Source organism: Caretta caretta, chromosome 14, assembly GCF_965140235.1.
Source record: "Caretta caretta isolate rCarCar2 chromosome 14, rCarCar1.hap1, whole genome shotgun sequence".
Classification (NCBI taxonomy): domain Eukaryota; kingdom Metazoa; phylum Chordata; order Testudines; family Cheloniidae; genus Caretta; species Caretta caretta.
Window position 1 is genome coordinate 23,025,911 of NC_134219.1, and position 13,393 is coordinate 23,039,303.

Sequence of the window (13,393 nt, forward strand, 5' to 3'; positions counted from 1 at the left end):
CTGCTGGGGCCGGGAGCGAGGTCGCGGCTCCAAGGGGAGGTTAAGGGGGCTGAGGCGGGAGCCAGAGGTGGGGTGGACCTCTGCCCTGTGCTGATGGGTGGTTACGGCACAGGATCACAAGCACTGAGAGGTGGGACTACATTATTATGCAGATCTGAGATGACCAGCATTGCCTCCAGAATTTCCTCATGAGGAAGGCCACCACCTTGGAGTTAGCTGGGGCAAGTTCCTCACACTCCAGCACCAGGACACCTAGATAAAGGAGGCCATATCAGTCCAGAAGCAGGTTGCTATTGCCAGACCGCTACAGGTCAGTGGCTAACAAGTCAATTGTTGGTGCAGTAGTGATGGAGATTTGTGAGGTGATTTTTGCTGTGGGTTAGCCGTGCGCGGTGGATGTTGCTAATATTCCCAAAATAACAACTGGCTTTGAGAGAATGCAGCCGTCATGGCATACAGGGCCATTGTTTGCCCACCACAAGGGGCACATCAATATGTCAACCAGAAAAGATTCTGCTTGATCATTATGCAGGCCTTGGCTGACCATAAAGGCAGATTCATGAACGCTAACTTAGGATGCACCAGCAGGGTGCTGACTCCAGGGTGTTTGGTAAATCTGGACTTTACCTGTTTGGAGAAGAAGGGATGTTATTCCTTCCAAATAATATGGCTATCAGTGGGGTGTCTGTGCCTGCTGTAACTTTAGGGGACCCAATCTACCCTCTGTTGCCTGGAAGCTGTACCCCGGTGTATGAGCACCTGGCAGAAGAAGGTTTAATTACATTATAAGTAGTTGCAGGACAGTAGTAGAATGTGCATTTGGCCAAGTAAAGGCAAGATGGCGCTGCTTACAAAACCATTTGGATGCAAGTGTGCCCAATGCCATAATATAAAATACTGCCTTAAGAACAAATACAGTCAGCCGAGCTGCTAGTCAGTAAAATATGTAAGCAGTAACAATATTGAAAAGTGCTATGTGCATGAAAACGGTCACAGTGATGCCAGTCTGAGCATTATCATCTCACTGGTAATGGAATTACACACTGTCAGCGAAGCCTTTTCTCCTTTCCCCATGGTTGCATGGGGGTTGAATGAACAGGGTATATCTGCTCATGCGTACTTCCATCCTCGGACTGCCTTGACTGACTCATTACCCGCCCCATCCCAGAATTGTCCAGCAGCTGCTTTGGCTGCAGGACATGCTAGCATGTAGGAGAGTCCACTGGCAATGGTGCTGGTGCAGACACTCGTGTCCAGAGCTTGCTGGTCGTCATGGCGATCAGCTGCTCAAACAGCTCCCTCTGTTGCCATCCGTCCTCCTCCCTTGTCCTTCAGTTGTGCTCTAGGGACTTGGCTGTCACTTTGTCCTTCCTCTCCTACCCCAGCTGCTCTTATGCAATTCAAGGTGCCTCTCTGACCTGCACCCAAAGTCACCATGCGTTTCTTGCAGCAGATCACCCCTAATCCATTTTCTCTTTCCCCGAGGGGCCTGTGCGGCTGCCTCAGCCCAGCAGGGGTGGAAGGTATTGCCAAGGCAATGAAAGAACATATTACTTTTTTTTCTTCTTATCATGGACAAAAGTATATCTACCCTTTTACATTCTGCGTCACGACAAGGCCACAAATCGACACTTGGGTAGGCCTTTATTTCAGCTCTACACATTAGCCTGGTCAGCAGCAGCTCCATCCATGTTACCAGCCCACAGAGACTATGGAAATAATTTCATATTTAGTTTATTTGAAAAAAAAACTAGAAGTTTTTTGGACTTGGGAGAGGGGGAAAGTCATTGGACTAGGACCTGCTACTAGTTATAGTCTTAGCAGTATTTCAGTCAGTACTGAAGAATGTTAATCTGCTGAAGATCCCAGGTTTGAAGAGAACAACGCTTCAAGTCCTCTGATAGAAGACCATCTGTGTATGCCAAGGAGATATTTCATTGCCTGGTGACTGATCAGCAAATCAATGTCTAGAAGTGGCTAGTAAGGGGTGGGCATAGAAAGTTTACCTTGTCCAGGAATCTCCTATATTCAAAACTTGCACACATCATCAGCCAAGATCGGGGAATAATTTACTAGATAACTTGGTGCACATAAGCAGGATGTTGAACTGGGATGCAAAGGGTGCTAACAGATCTGCCTTTTCACACACACCTGCCACCTGGACAGCTTGCCAGAAGTTCCAAGAAGCCCAGCACCAGAGTACTTTCCCACTTAGTACAGCTGGTGGGACGTAGCTGGAACCCATCTATACTGCTAGTACCAGTACTGACAATCCACCTGTGAGAGAGAGGGACACATTAATGTCAGATAAGCATGTAATCCCATTTTTGAAGTAATTTGTTAGCAGTAATCAGTTAAATCCTAGGTAGAATAAATCAGTAGTTGCATTCTTAAATGTTTTTCTCCTGTTGGGATCACAGCTGAAGCAAAGGCTGCCTCATAGCACATAATATCCTCCATAACAATAATTGCATTGCTCACAATCTGGCGATACCCTCCCTCTTACACAGTAATTTCCCCACTAAAAATAACAAAGCTTACCCACCTTCTCCACTTTCTTTTCATTCCCAGTTGGATTCACAAAGCCTGAATTGTATTAATTCTTCTTATGCGCTTTGCAGTGGCTTCGTAGTAAGCAACCAGCTTCTGAATCTTGGAAGATGACAGGAAGACAGTATGCTTGGTGTCTAGGTTAAGCTCAAGGAGAGGTTTTATAAAATTAACTTGGGCCATTTTCTTCTTCCTAGCTGTGAACGAATTCTGCCTTGGTCATACTGTATGCTTCTGTAGCATCACACAGGGTAGCCTAAGAACAAATAATAAATAATAGGAAGGGGCAGTTTCCTTTTCATAGAATTCTAGAATATCAGGGTTGGAAGGGACCTCAGGAGGTCATCTAGTCCAACCCCCTGCTCAAAAGCAGGACCCATACCCAATTAAATCATCCCAGCGAGGGCTTTGTCAAGCCTGACCTTAAAAATTTCTAAGGAAGGAGATTCTACCACCTCCCTAGGTAACGCATTCCAGTGTTTCACCACCCTCCTAGTGAAAAAGTTTTTCCTAATATCCAACCTAAACCTCCCCCACTGCAGCTTGAGACCATTACTCCTTGTCCTGTCCTCTTCTACCACTGAGAATAGTCTAGAACCATCCTCTCTGGAACCACCTCCCAGGTAGTTGAAAGCAGCTATCAAATCCCCCCTCATTCTTCTCTTCTGCAGACTAAACAATCCCAGTTCCCTCAGCCTCTCCTCATAAGTCATGTGTTCCAGACCCCTAATCATTTTTGTTGCCCTTCACTGGACTCTCTCCAATTTATCCACATGCTTCTTGAAGTGTGGGGCCCAAAACTGGACACAGTACTCCAGATGAGGCCTCACCAATGTCGAATAGAGGGGGACGATCACGTCCCTCGATCTGCTCGCTATGCCCCTACTTATACATCCCAAAATGCCATTGGCCTTCTTGGCAACAAGGGCACACTGCTGACTCATATCCAGCTTCTCGTCCACTGTCACCCCTAGGTCCTTTTCCGCAGAACTGCTGCCTAGCCATTCGGTCCCTAGTCTGTAGCTGTGCATTGGGTTCTTCCGTCCTAAGTGCAGGACCCTGCACTTATCCTTATTGAACGTCATCAGATTTCTTTTGGCCCAATCCTCCAATTTGTCTAGGTCCCTCTGTATCCTATCCCTGCCCTCCAGCGTATCTACCACTCCTCCCAGTTTAGTATCATCCGCAAATTTGCTGAGAGTGCAATCCACACCGTCCTCCAGATCATTTATGAAGATATTGAACAAAACCGGCCCCAGGACCGACCCCTGGGGCACTCCACTTGACACCGGCTGCCAACTAGACATGGAGCCATTGATTACTACCCGTTGAGCCCGACAATCTAGCCAACTTTCTACCCACCTTATAGTGCATTCATCCAGCCCATACTTCTTTAACTTGCTGACAAGAATACTGTGGGAGACCGTGTCAAAAGCTTTGCTAAAGTCAAGAAACAATACATCCACTGCTTTCCCTTCATCCACAGAACCAGTAATCTCATCATAGAAGGCGATTAGATTAGTCAGGCATGACCTTCCCTTGGTGAATCCATGCTGACTGTTCCTGATCACTTTCCTCTCATGTAAGTGCTTCAGGATTGATTCTTTGAGGACCTGCTCCATGATTTTTCTGGGGACTGAGGTGAGGCTGACTGGCCTGTAGTTCCCAGGATCCTCCTTCTTCCCTTTTTTAAAGATTGGCACTATATTAGCCTTTTTCCAGTCATCCGGGACTTCCCTCGTTCGACATGAGTTTTCAAAGATAATGGCCAATGGCTCTGCAATCACAGCCACCAATTCCTTTAGCACTCTCGGATGCAACTCGTCCAGCCCCATGGACTTGTGCACGTCCAGGTTTTCTAAATAGTCCCTAACCACCTCTTTTTCCACAGAGGGCTGGTCATCTGTTCCCCATGTTGTGATGCCCAGCGCAGCAGTCTGGGAGCTGACCTTGTTCGTGAAGACAGAGGCAAAAAAAGCATTGAGTACATTAGCTTTTTCCACATCCTCTGTCACTAGGTTGCCTCCCTCATTCATTAAGGGGCCCACACTTTCCTTGGCTTTCTTCTTGTTGCCAACATACCTGAAGAAACCCTTCTTGTTACTCTTGACATCTCTCGCTAGCTGCAGCTCCAGGTGCGATTTGGCCCTCCTGATTTCATTCCTACATGCCCGAGTAATATTTTTATACTCTTCCCTGGTCATACGTCCAACGTTTCACTTCTTGTAAGCTTCTTTTTTATGTTTAAGATCCGCTAGGATTTCACCGTTAAGCCAAGCTGGTCGCCTGCCATATTTACTATTCTTTTGACACTTCGGGATGGTTTGTCCCTGTAACCTCAACAGGGATTCCTTGAAATACAGCCAGCTCTCCTGGACTCCTTTCCCCTTCATGTTAGTCCCCCAGGGGATCCTACCCATCCGTTCCCTGAGGGAGTCGAAGTCTGCTTTTCTGAAGTCCAGGGTCCGTATCCTGCTGTTTACCGTTCTTTCCTGTGTCAGGATCCTGAACTCAACCAACTCATGGTCACTGCCTCCCAGATTCCCATCCACTTTTGCTTCCCCTTTCCACTTTTGCTTTTCTGTCACTGCATCTTGTATGAAGGCAGAAGAGGAGAGAGGTATTAAATTACTACCTGGGAGGGTTATCTGAAATGTGTATTTTGAAGATCCATGCACAAGGGGCATGGCCAGATGTGGCCATGACATCACTGTTATTACCAGCAGCCTGAGCTATTACTGTGGAAAAGAGATTTTAAAAAATCAGTCATGGGCTATGATTTATAGGCTACAAAGAAAGTCCCCACAGGTACGGTTTAAAAGACACATTACCATGACATCTGGTGACTGGTCAGAGTTCCTGCTGACTTAGAATGGGGAACCCAGGATGTATCTCTCAGAATAAGTAAGGGATTTATGGGAAGCTTGAATTCTTCCCAGAGCATTTCCTCAATTGCAGTCAATCCTTTGCTAGGTCTGAGGAAATGTAAGGCCTCAGATGTTTTGCCTAAGGCTGTATGTGTTGTCAGTGACCACTGGTTGGCCATTCATCTTGGGTAATGAAGTGGAGGGTTTTATTCGGTTGCCAAATGCCATGCCCTGCTCAGGCAGAGCAACAGCTCCCTATCCAGTAACTTGTTTCTGCCTTTGAGATGGGTATCCTGGCTCAGGATGATGCCTGCCAGGTAGGATTGCCAACTTTCGAATCACACAAAACCGAAGACCCCTGCCCAGCCCCTTCTCTGAGACCCTGCCCCCGCTCGCTCCATCCCCCCATCACTCACATTCACCGGGCTGGGGTGTGGGAGGAGGTATGGACTCTGGGCTGGGGGTGCAGGCTGTGGGGTGGGGCCAGGGATGAGGGGTTTGGGGATAGGAGGGGGTCCCGGGCTGGGGCAAGGGGTTAGGGTGCGGGGGGGGGGGGGTTCTGGCTGGGCTGTGGGCTCTGGGATGGGGCCGGGGATGAGGGGTTTGGAGTGCCGGAAGGGACTCCGGGCTGGGCTAGGGAGTTGGAGTGAAGGGGGGGAGGGGGGCTCTGGCTGGGACTGAGGATGATGGGGTTGGGGTTGGGGTACGGGAGGGGGCTCTGGGCTGAGCCAAGTGGTTGGGGTGCGGGTGAAGGCTCCAGCTGAGGGTGGGACCGAGGGTGAGGGGTTTGGGGTTCAGGTGGGCTCCAGCCTGGGACAGGGGGTTGGGGTGCGGGGTCCCAGCAGCGCTTACGGTGGCTCCGAGGAAGTGACCGCCAGGTCCCTGCAACCTCTACGTGCACACCCACAGGCACCGCTCCCCACAGCTCCCATTGGTTGCAGTTCCCAGCCAATGGGAGCTGCAGAGCCGGTACTCGAGGTAGGGGCAGCACGCGGAACCTCGCAGTCCCTGGCCGCTCCGGCGTCTAAGGGCTACAGGGACCTGGCGGCCATTTCCGGAAACCACATGGAGCTAGGGCAGGTAAGGAGTCTGCCTTAGCCCCGGGCCTCTGCTATGCCACTGACCAGACTTTTAATGGCCCGGTCGGCAGTACTGATCAAAGCCACCAGGGTCCCTTTTTGACAAGGTGTCCCAGTCGAAAACCGGACGCCTGGCAAACCTACTACCAGGAGTTTGCGAAGCGTAATTAGCATTTCTTCCCCCATTTCATAGGACTGTTGATACACTCGATAATCCATAAAGTGAGTCTAAGTATATTAGCTGGCTTTGTACCATAATTGGAAGATAGATTGCCATGTATTGGTGTGCAGGGATGACAGCCCAGACAAGTGTGCTCCCCAGGAAGGCCATGGAGTGCGCTGAGTTCGGCAGCAATTCTCATTGAAAAAGTTTGCTTTAAAAAGCCTGGATACAAGTGAGGCATGAATTTGCACTATCTGGTTAGAGAACCCTCATTTCAGAGACTCACATGAGTAGGTGTCAGGTCAAGGCAGCTGTGTACAGATAACCAAGGAACAGAGTATAGATGGGGTGGAGAAGGGAGGAAATTAGAGAGGGGAGAGTGAGGCTGTGGAGAAGGGAGAAATCCCAATAGGCCCATCTAAAGGTTGCCCACATGGGATTAATTTAAGTGCCCACAGTGGGTGCCTTTTCAAAGCTTTCCAGTTGTCCCCTATTTCTTACCATTGGTATAGGGATTCCGTAGACAATGTTGCAGTAATGTGATATACAAAGGCAATGGAAACATTTTTGAAGGTGACTCCTGCAACCGTGTTCGGATATGGCTGCACTGGTTTGCATTTCTGGTCTTATGAATGGTAGATGATTCCCTGTGCTGTAATTTTGTAGAAAGGAAAATTTTCAAATATACCCTTTAGTGAAAAGGCCATAGTTAGCTCGGCTTGTGGATAAGAGTTGGGGTGTAAATCTGTCTGCACTATTTGTATAAGGCTGCTGGATAGTAGTCTTGAATAGTGCCTTGCTTCTTGCTTGAGACTTACCTTTGCATTTGTTGGAGCTTGATAAAAACCAAGGTAGTTTCAACAAAGGAGGTCTTGAGGGTAAAGGCACATAGGTTCTGTGCTGAAGGATTCTCAGCTGCTCTCTCTGCCCAGCATACAGTCCAAGAGCTACTCCTGGGGGAATACTGCACCACTGCGCATGCGCAGAAATCATGTCCCCTGCAGATTTTTTTTTTGCTTCCATGCAGAAAAATGACTTTCTGACAGGGAAGCAAAGGGATGCCGCAAGGGCAGTCACGCACCACTCCCTAGCTGCACAGGTACATTGTTTCAGGCACCCGGAGTAGCTGGTGGAGAGGTAAATCACCCCAGGGCTGGGGACACCCCAGCCAGTGGCTCCTACCCTGAGCCAGGATAAGCTGCTCGTCCCGGCTAGGCTGGAGGCAGGAGAGGACGGGACTTCCTCTTCCCCTGCAAGGAGTGGCTGGGGCTGGTCAGACCCACCACCAGAAACCTCCCCCAGCTGCAGGAAGCTCAGCATCTTCCCCTGCTTTCTGCCCCACTGTGCTCCTCAGCTTCAGGGGGAGGGGTCACTGTTTGGGGAGCTGCTCCCCCCGTCCACCCAACCTCCATGCATCTGAACCTCCCATACCCAGACACCCCTGACAAGCCTGACCCTCACCCAGAACCCCCCTAGTCCTCCATATCTGAACTCATCCCATTGAATCTCAACCCTTGCATCTTGAGCCTCCCTGCACCCAAACCCTCTGCCTCCAGACCCCCACACCTGCACCCAGACCACCCCGCACTGAACTCCCTGCACTCCCTGAGGAGCCTGAGCCCACACATACAGACCCCCCTGCCCCTGACCCCCAGCTAGGTGCACCCAGACCCCCACCCCACCAAGCCCCACTCCCCCAGAAACCAGACCCCCCTGCTGAGACAACCAGACCCCTACCCCATCAAGCCCCACTCCCCCAGAAACCAGACCCCCCTGCTGAGACAACCAGACCCCTCCGCTAAGCCCCAACCACTTTCACCTGGAAGCCCCTGCAAAGTCCCGTTGCCCCTGCACCTGGAACCAAGCCTCTGTGCATCCAGATCCCTCCACACCTAGACCCCCCACACTGAGCTACCTGCACCCAGATTGTCCCACACACAATTCTCTCACCCCACACCTGGATCCCCCCACACTGAACCCCTCCACACTTGGATCCTGCCTGGTTGAGCCTGCCTGTCCCATACGTGGTGTGCCTGGGGCAGAGGGGCTGGGCCCCAGGGTGTTTTTGGGGCAGGCCCAGGCCTTGTGCTGTGTCAGGGTTGGGTGCAACCTCACTGGTTGGGTGCAACAGTGGGGAGGCTGTAGAGTGATCTCCTACCTTTGTAAAGCCAGGGGCCTGTGCTCCCCACTGCCATGCTGGAGACTCTGCATTTATTTATTGACAAATAAAATTTGTGGAATATTAAAATATTGTGTGCAGAATTTTAAGTTTTTTGGCGTGTAATGCCCTCAGGAGTAAAGAGCAAGCAGAAGGATAATCAGACCTTCACTCTCCTGGGACAGCCACACTAGATCGTGAAGTGTCCAATTCAGAGCACATGTAGTTGCCTCTAGATCCTGCTCAGCTGGTTTATCCCCTAGATCAATAACCCTAATGTTCTTTCAGGTGGCCTCCACGTATTCCTACCTTTATGATGTGCCCCTGACACCACTTCTCCATGCTCACATCTTCTTTATTTATACATTTTACGTCCCATATCAGAACTCTCTTCCTCCTGTGACTATCTTCCGGAGATTAATCCCGTGCTCCAGTTCAGTGACCTGGCTCCCCAGGCCTTATGCTTCTTGCTCATCAGTGATGGTATATCCTGAAGATCATCTGTCTGCATATGCCCAAGGGTTGTACTTTTGAAATCATTTCAGTGTTGTCCTCGGGCCCATTGAGAGGGAAGGAGGTTGTCACTGCCCGAGAGGGTCAATCTGAGTTACTGGGATTGAATAAGGCTTTGGTGATGCTGGAATTTACTTTCATCAGCTGTATCCTAGTGTGGCAACCTCAGATCCTCTCCTTTCTCCTACAAGGTGCTTTTCATTCATTGGAAAAAAAAAAAAAAGTCTAAAAAAACCCCTGTCTTTAGTAAACCAGCATCAGGTGACCAAAGAGGGAGGTCAAGCCAGTGCTCTCCTGTGCATGCCATATTGCTCATGCCTTGTGCTATTCTCTTTCCCTTTGATTTACACAATTGCACAAAAAGTGTAAATCAAAGGGAAAGCCCCAAATTCACAAAAGAAAGGTGAATAGCATACACTGTAACGTACCAGATGAAAAAAAGAAAAGGGACTCTTCTAAGCTAAGAAAATTCTGTCCCTTAAACAAATAAAACCCTGTGACGGAGCTCATTGACTGAAGCTGCTGGGGAGCAGCCTTTCATAGAGGCAGTATTTTTCCAGCAGTCTTCTTTCTGCATAAAGGGAGTGGCCACAATAGAACAGGAGCTTTATAGTCTCAGAGATATTAAGGTCAGAAGGGACCATTATGATCATCTACTCTAACCTCCTGCACAACGCAGGCCACCGAATCTCACCCGCCCGCTCCTGTAATAAACCCCTCACCTAAGTCTGAGCTATTTAAGTCCTCAACTCATGGTTTAAAGACTTCAGGTTGCAGAGAATCCTCCAGCAAGTGACCTGTGCCCCATGCTGCAGAGGAAGGCAAAAACCCCCCAGGGCCTCTTCCAATCTGCCCTGGAGGAAAATTCCTTCCCGACCCCAAATATAGTGATCAGCTAAACCCTGAGTATGTGGGCAAGATTCACCAGCCAGATACCCAGGAAAGAATTCTCTGTAGTAACTCAGATCCCACCCCATCTAACATCCCATCACAGGCCATTGGGCCTATTTACCATGAATAGTTAAAGATCAATTAATTGCCAAAATCATGTTATCCCATCATACCATCTCCTCCAGAAACTTACTAAGTTTAATCTTCATGTTTGTCTTCTACTCCTGGGCATTGACACTTTCCTGTAACTTCCTGTGTAATACGTGATACAAAGTCAAACACATAAATCCTTTTCACTAGGGGAACTGGATTTCTTGCCACAACTGTAACTTTTAACTGGTCAAATTGAAAGTTGCTGTGTTATCGCTGTATTTATTAAATGTGCACCCCACTGTAAAACAGCAGCTCCTTTCAGAGATAACTGCTTCACTCTGGGTCTTATTCGCAGAGGTCCATTTGAGGGTACCCAAAGGGAGTCAGTTGCCTATGTTCCGTGTGTGTGTATTTGGATTTGATGGTGATAACATTTTTATTTGGAAAATGATGGAATTTCTTTGAAGAAAATGGCTATTTTACTGGTGAACTGCTGAGTGTGTGCTTGCTTCGCTGCTGAAGCATTCTCCCTGCAAAATTAAAATTTAGCTCCTCTTTGAAAAGTTAAATGAAAGTCCATTGGAAGAGGGGTGTTTAATGCTGCCAGAGAAGTTCTTGATTGCAGATTGTCCAGAAACTGGTAATGAATGTGCACTGTCAGGGCCTAGGGATTTGCAATATGAATTTCCCAGGGTCTAATCATCTCAGAAGGTTGCTGAGTGTGACTTCTTCCCCAATAATCTACTTAACTCAGTAATTTACCCCTCCTTTCACATTGCAATGAAAATGAGTCTCCCGGGTTGTTTGCATGCCAAGCAGCTCCAAATTGTGCAAGCTTTGAAGGGGAAGTTGTGAGTTAATTGTAGCAGCTTGAACTAATGGTTTCCCATGTTCACTGGCAAGTTAAGTGAGGAAGGGGACTTAAAATCATTCTTTACTGTGAATAGTATTATAGGCCACACCATGTGTTTCGAAAGCTAAAATATTAAAAAATGTTTTGCCTTGCTTAGGATGTTTTCCCTATCAAAATCAGTCTGTAAGGAGAGTGATCACTTTACATAAGCTATTACCAGCAGGAGAGTGGGGTGTGGGGAGAGAAAACCTTTTGTAGTGATTAACACCCATTTTTTCATGATTTGTGTGTATAAAAACATCTTCTGTATTTTCCACAGTATGCATCCGATGAAGTGAGCTGTAGCTCACGAAAGCTTATGCTCAGATAAATTGGATAGTCTCTAAGGTGCCACAAGTACTCCTTTTCTTTTTGCGAATACAGACTAACATGGCTGTTATTTTGAAACCAGTCTGGGGTAGTGGTTCTTAACCCGTGGCCACTTGGGGCCCAATCAGCACACAGCTGCGGCCCATGTGGCATCCTCGGGGCCATACAGATAATATATATATTGTGCAGATAAGGCCCACGTAACCCATAGAGGGCTGCGTATGTGGCCCACAATGGTAAATGCCGAGAACCACTGATCTGGGGGGGAAACTGTCTGTCTCTTTTTAGAAATTTGGATTTGCAGATAGAATCTGCTGTGCTAATGTCACCTACTGACTTGGGACCAAAGGAAGTTAACTGGGAGATGTTTCTTGGCAGTTGATCTTACTAAACATCTCTTCTCAAAGTCTTTAAAACCCCCATAGAGAATTTAAAAATGATTGCTGTTAGGAAGCAAACTAACTGCCACACCCAAACCTTTATTAAAGAGAAAAAATTTAATTGGAGCAAAGAGAGGGGAAGCTTTGGATAAATGTGGATTTTATTTAAAGAGCATTGATGTTCCATGGCTTGTCTTAAATCGGAGGTTGCCCCTTTCAGGGCAGCATCAGCACCTTACTGCAGTCCCACAGGCTGCACCTAGAAAAAGTAAAATCAGGCAATCTGCAGCTGCCCATATCTTCAATACAGCGTGTAGCCTGCACGGACTAAAGGTGCCAGCATGACTGAGCTGGAGCAGGACCTGTTGGACAAACTGCATTCCACTATTAACGAGCTGTCAGAAGCCACATTATAGAAGTCCCCTGGCTCCCTTCAGTCACCTCATCTGAATATTGAGCACCATGTCAGTTTGGATCATGTCATTCTTGACCCAAAGCCCATCGAAGGCGATCTGTTTTTTTACATTGACTTCAAAGGGCTTTAGATCTGGCCCCTGAGCCTTGATTCTGAATGTAAATCCAGCTGGGCAGACCCTTGTACCTATGTGAGGCCCAGCTGACATCAGTAGGGCTCCACATGGATGCCTGGGTCAGGCCACGCAGATCTGCTTGTTGGATCAGTGCCCCAGACAGCACAGGGTCTTTTCATAGTGTCCTGTCCTTAAAGGTGGCTCAATTAACAGTAATAAAACACACCCACAGGTGATATAGATTATAACAGAGGAATGATAAATCTGAAGTATAATTTTAAAATGCATCTTTGTATAACCCGATTGAAGACAAGAATAAAAAAACCATCATTTTACAGTTTGAGACACACCTTTATAAGAATGAATGAAGGGGATCTGGTTTTTTTTCCATTTGAAAAGACTTTTAGTGTTGGTTTTATATGTGAAACTTCTGCAGACTTGCACCATCTGGCTTGAGTTACTGCTCTGCAGATAGGAGTCCTCCTAGAAGTCATGTAAACAACATTACTTTTTCAGTGGTAGCACTAGTGATCTTTTCGACTGTTATACAAAGCAAAACACCATATTTGTTCAATTACTTGAAACTTTGATATTCAGCGTATATTTCCTGGGGTGGAGTAGGTCCCCGGATTCCTTTAAGGTCCCATATTGCAGTCACCACTCTTCTGACCTGAAAAACAACACATTTGAAACTGGTAATGCAGTATGTACTGCAATTAACCTGTGGAACTCACTAACACAAGATATTAAAGCAGCAGAGAGGGGCTGCTGTTAAGCAGCACAAGGCACTCCCACCACCACCCACATGATTAGTCTTAAGCCCTTGTGTACAATTGCAACAGTGTGTAGGGTCCATGTAGCTACATGCTCCTGCAAAAGGCAGCCTGTGTCTGGATTCACTGCAGTGTGTAGCTGTATGCAGCAGCGAAAAGATCTGGCAGGGTGAG

General features: G+C 47.8%; 2 protein-coding genes across 2 annotated transcripts in view; one reads left to right on the plus strand and one right to left on the minus strand.

The window, feature by feature from the left end:
* Positions 1-13,393, plus strand: part of STX8 (syntaxin 8) — a 176,156-nt gene that overhangs the window by 137,348 nt on the left and 25,415 nt on the right. The gene's annotated exons all lie outside the window — the stretch shown is intronic.
* The window catches only part of NTN1 (netrin 1), a 280,603-nt gene continuing 279,286 nt past the window's right edge, over positions 12,077-13,393 (minus strand). Inside the window, exon 7 of the mRNA XM_075119364.1 lies at positions 12,077-13,116. Within this exon, the coding sequence (XP_074975465.1) occupies positions 13,082-13,116 (35 nt within the window). The 3' untranslated portion in view covers positions 12,077-13,081. The remainder of the gene's footprint in view (positions 13,117-13,393) is intronic.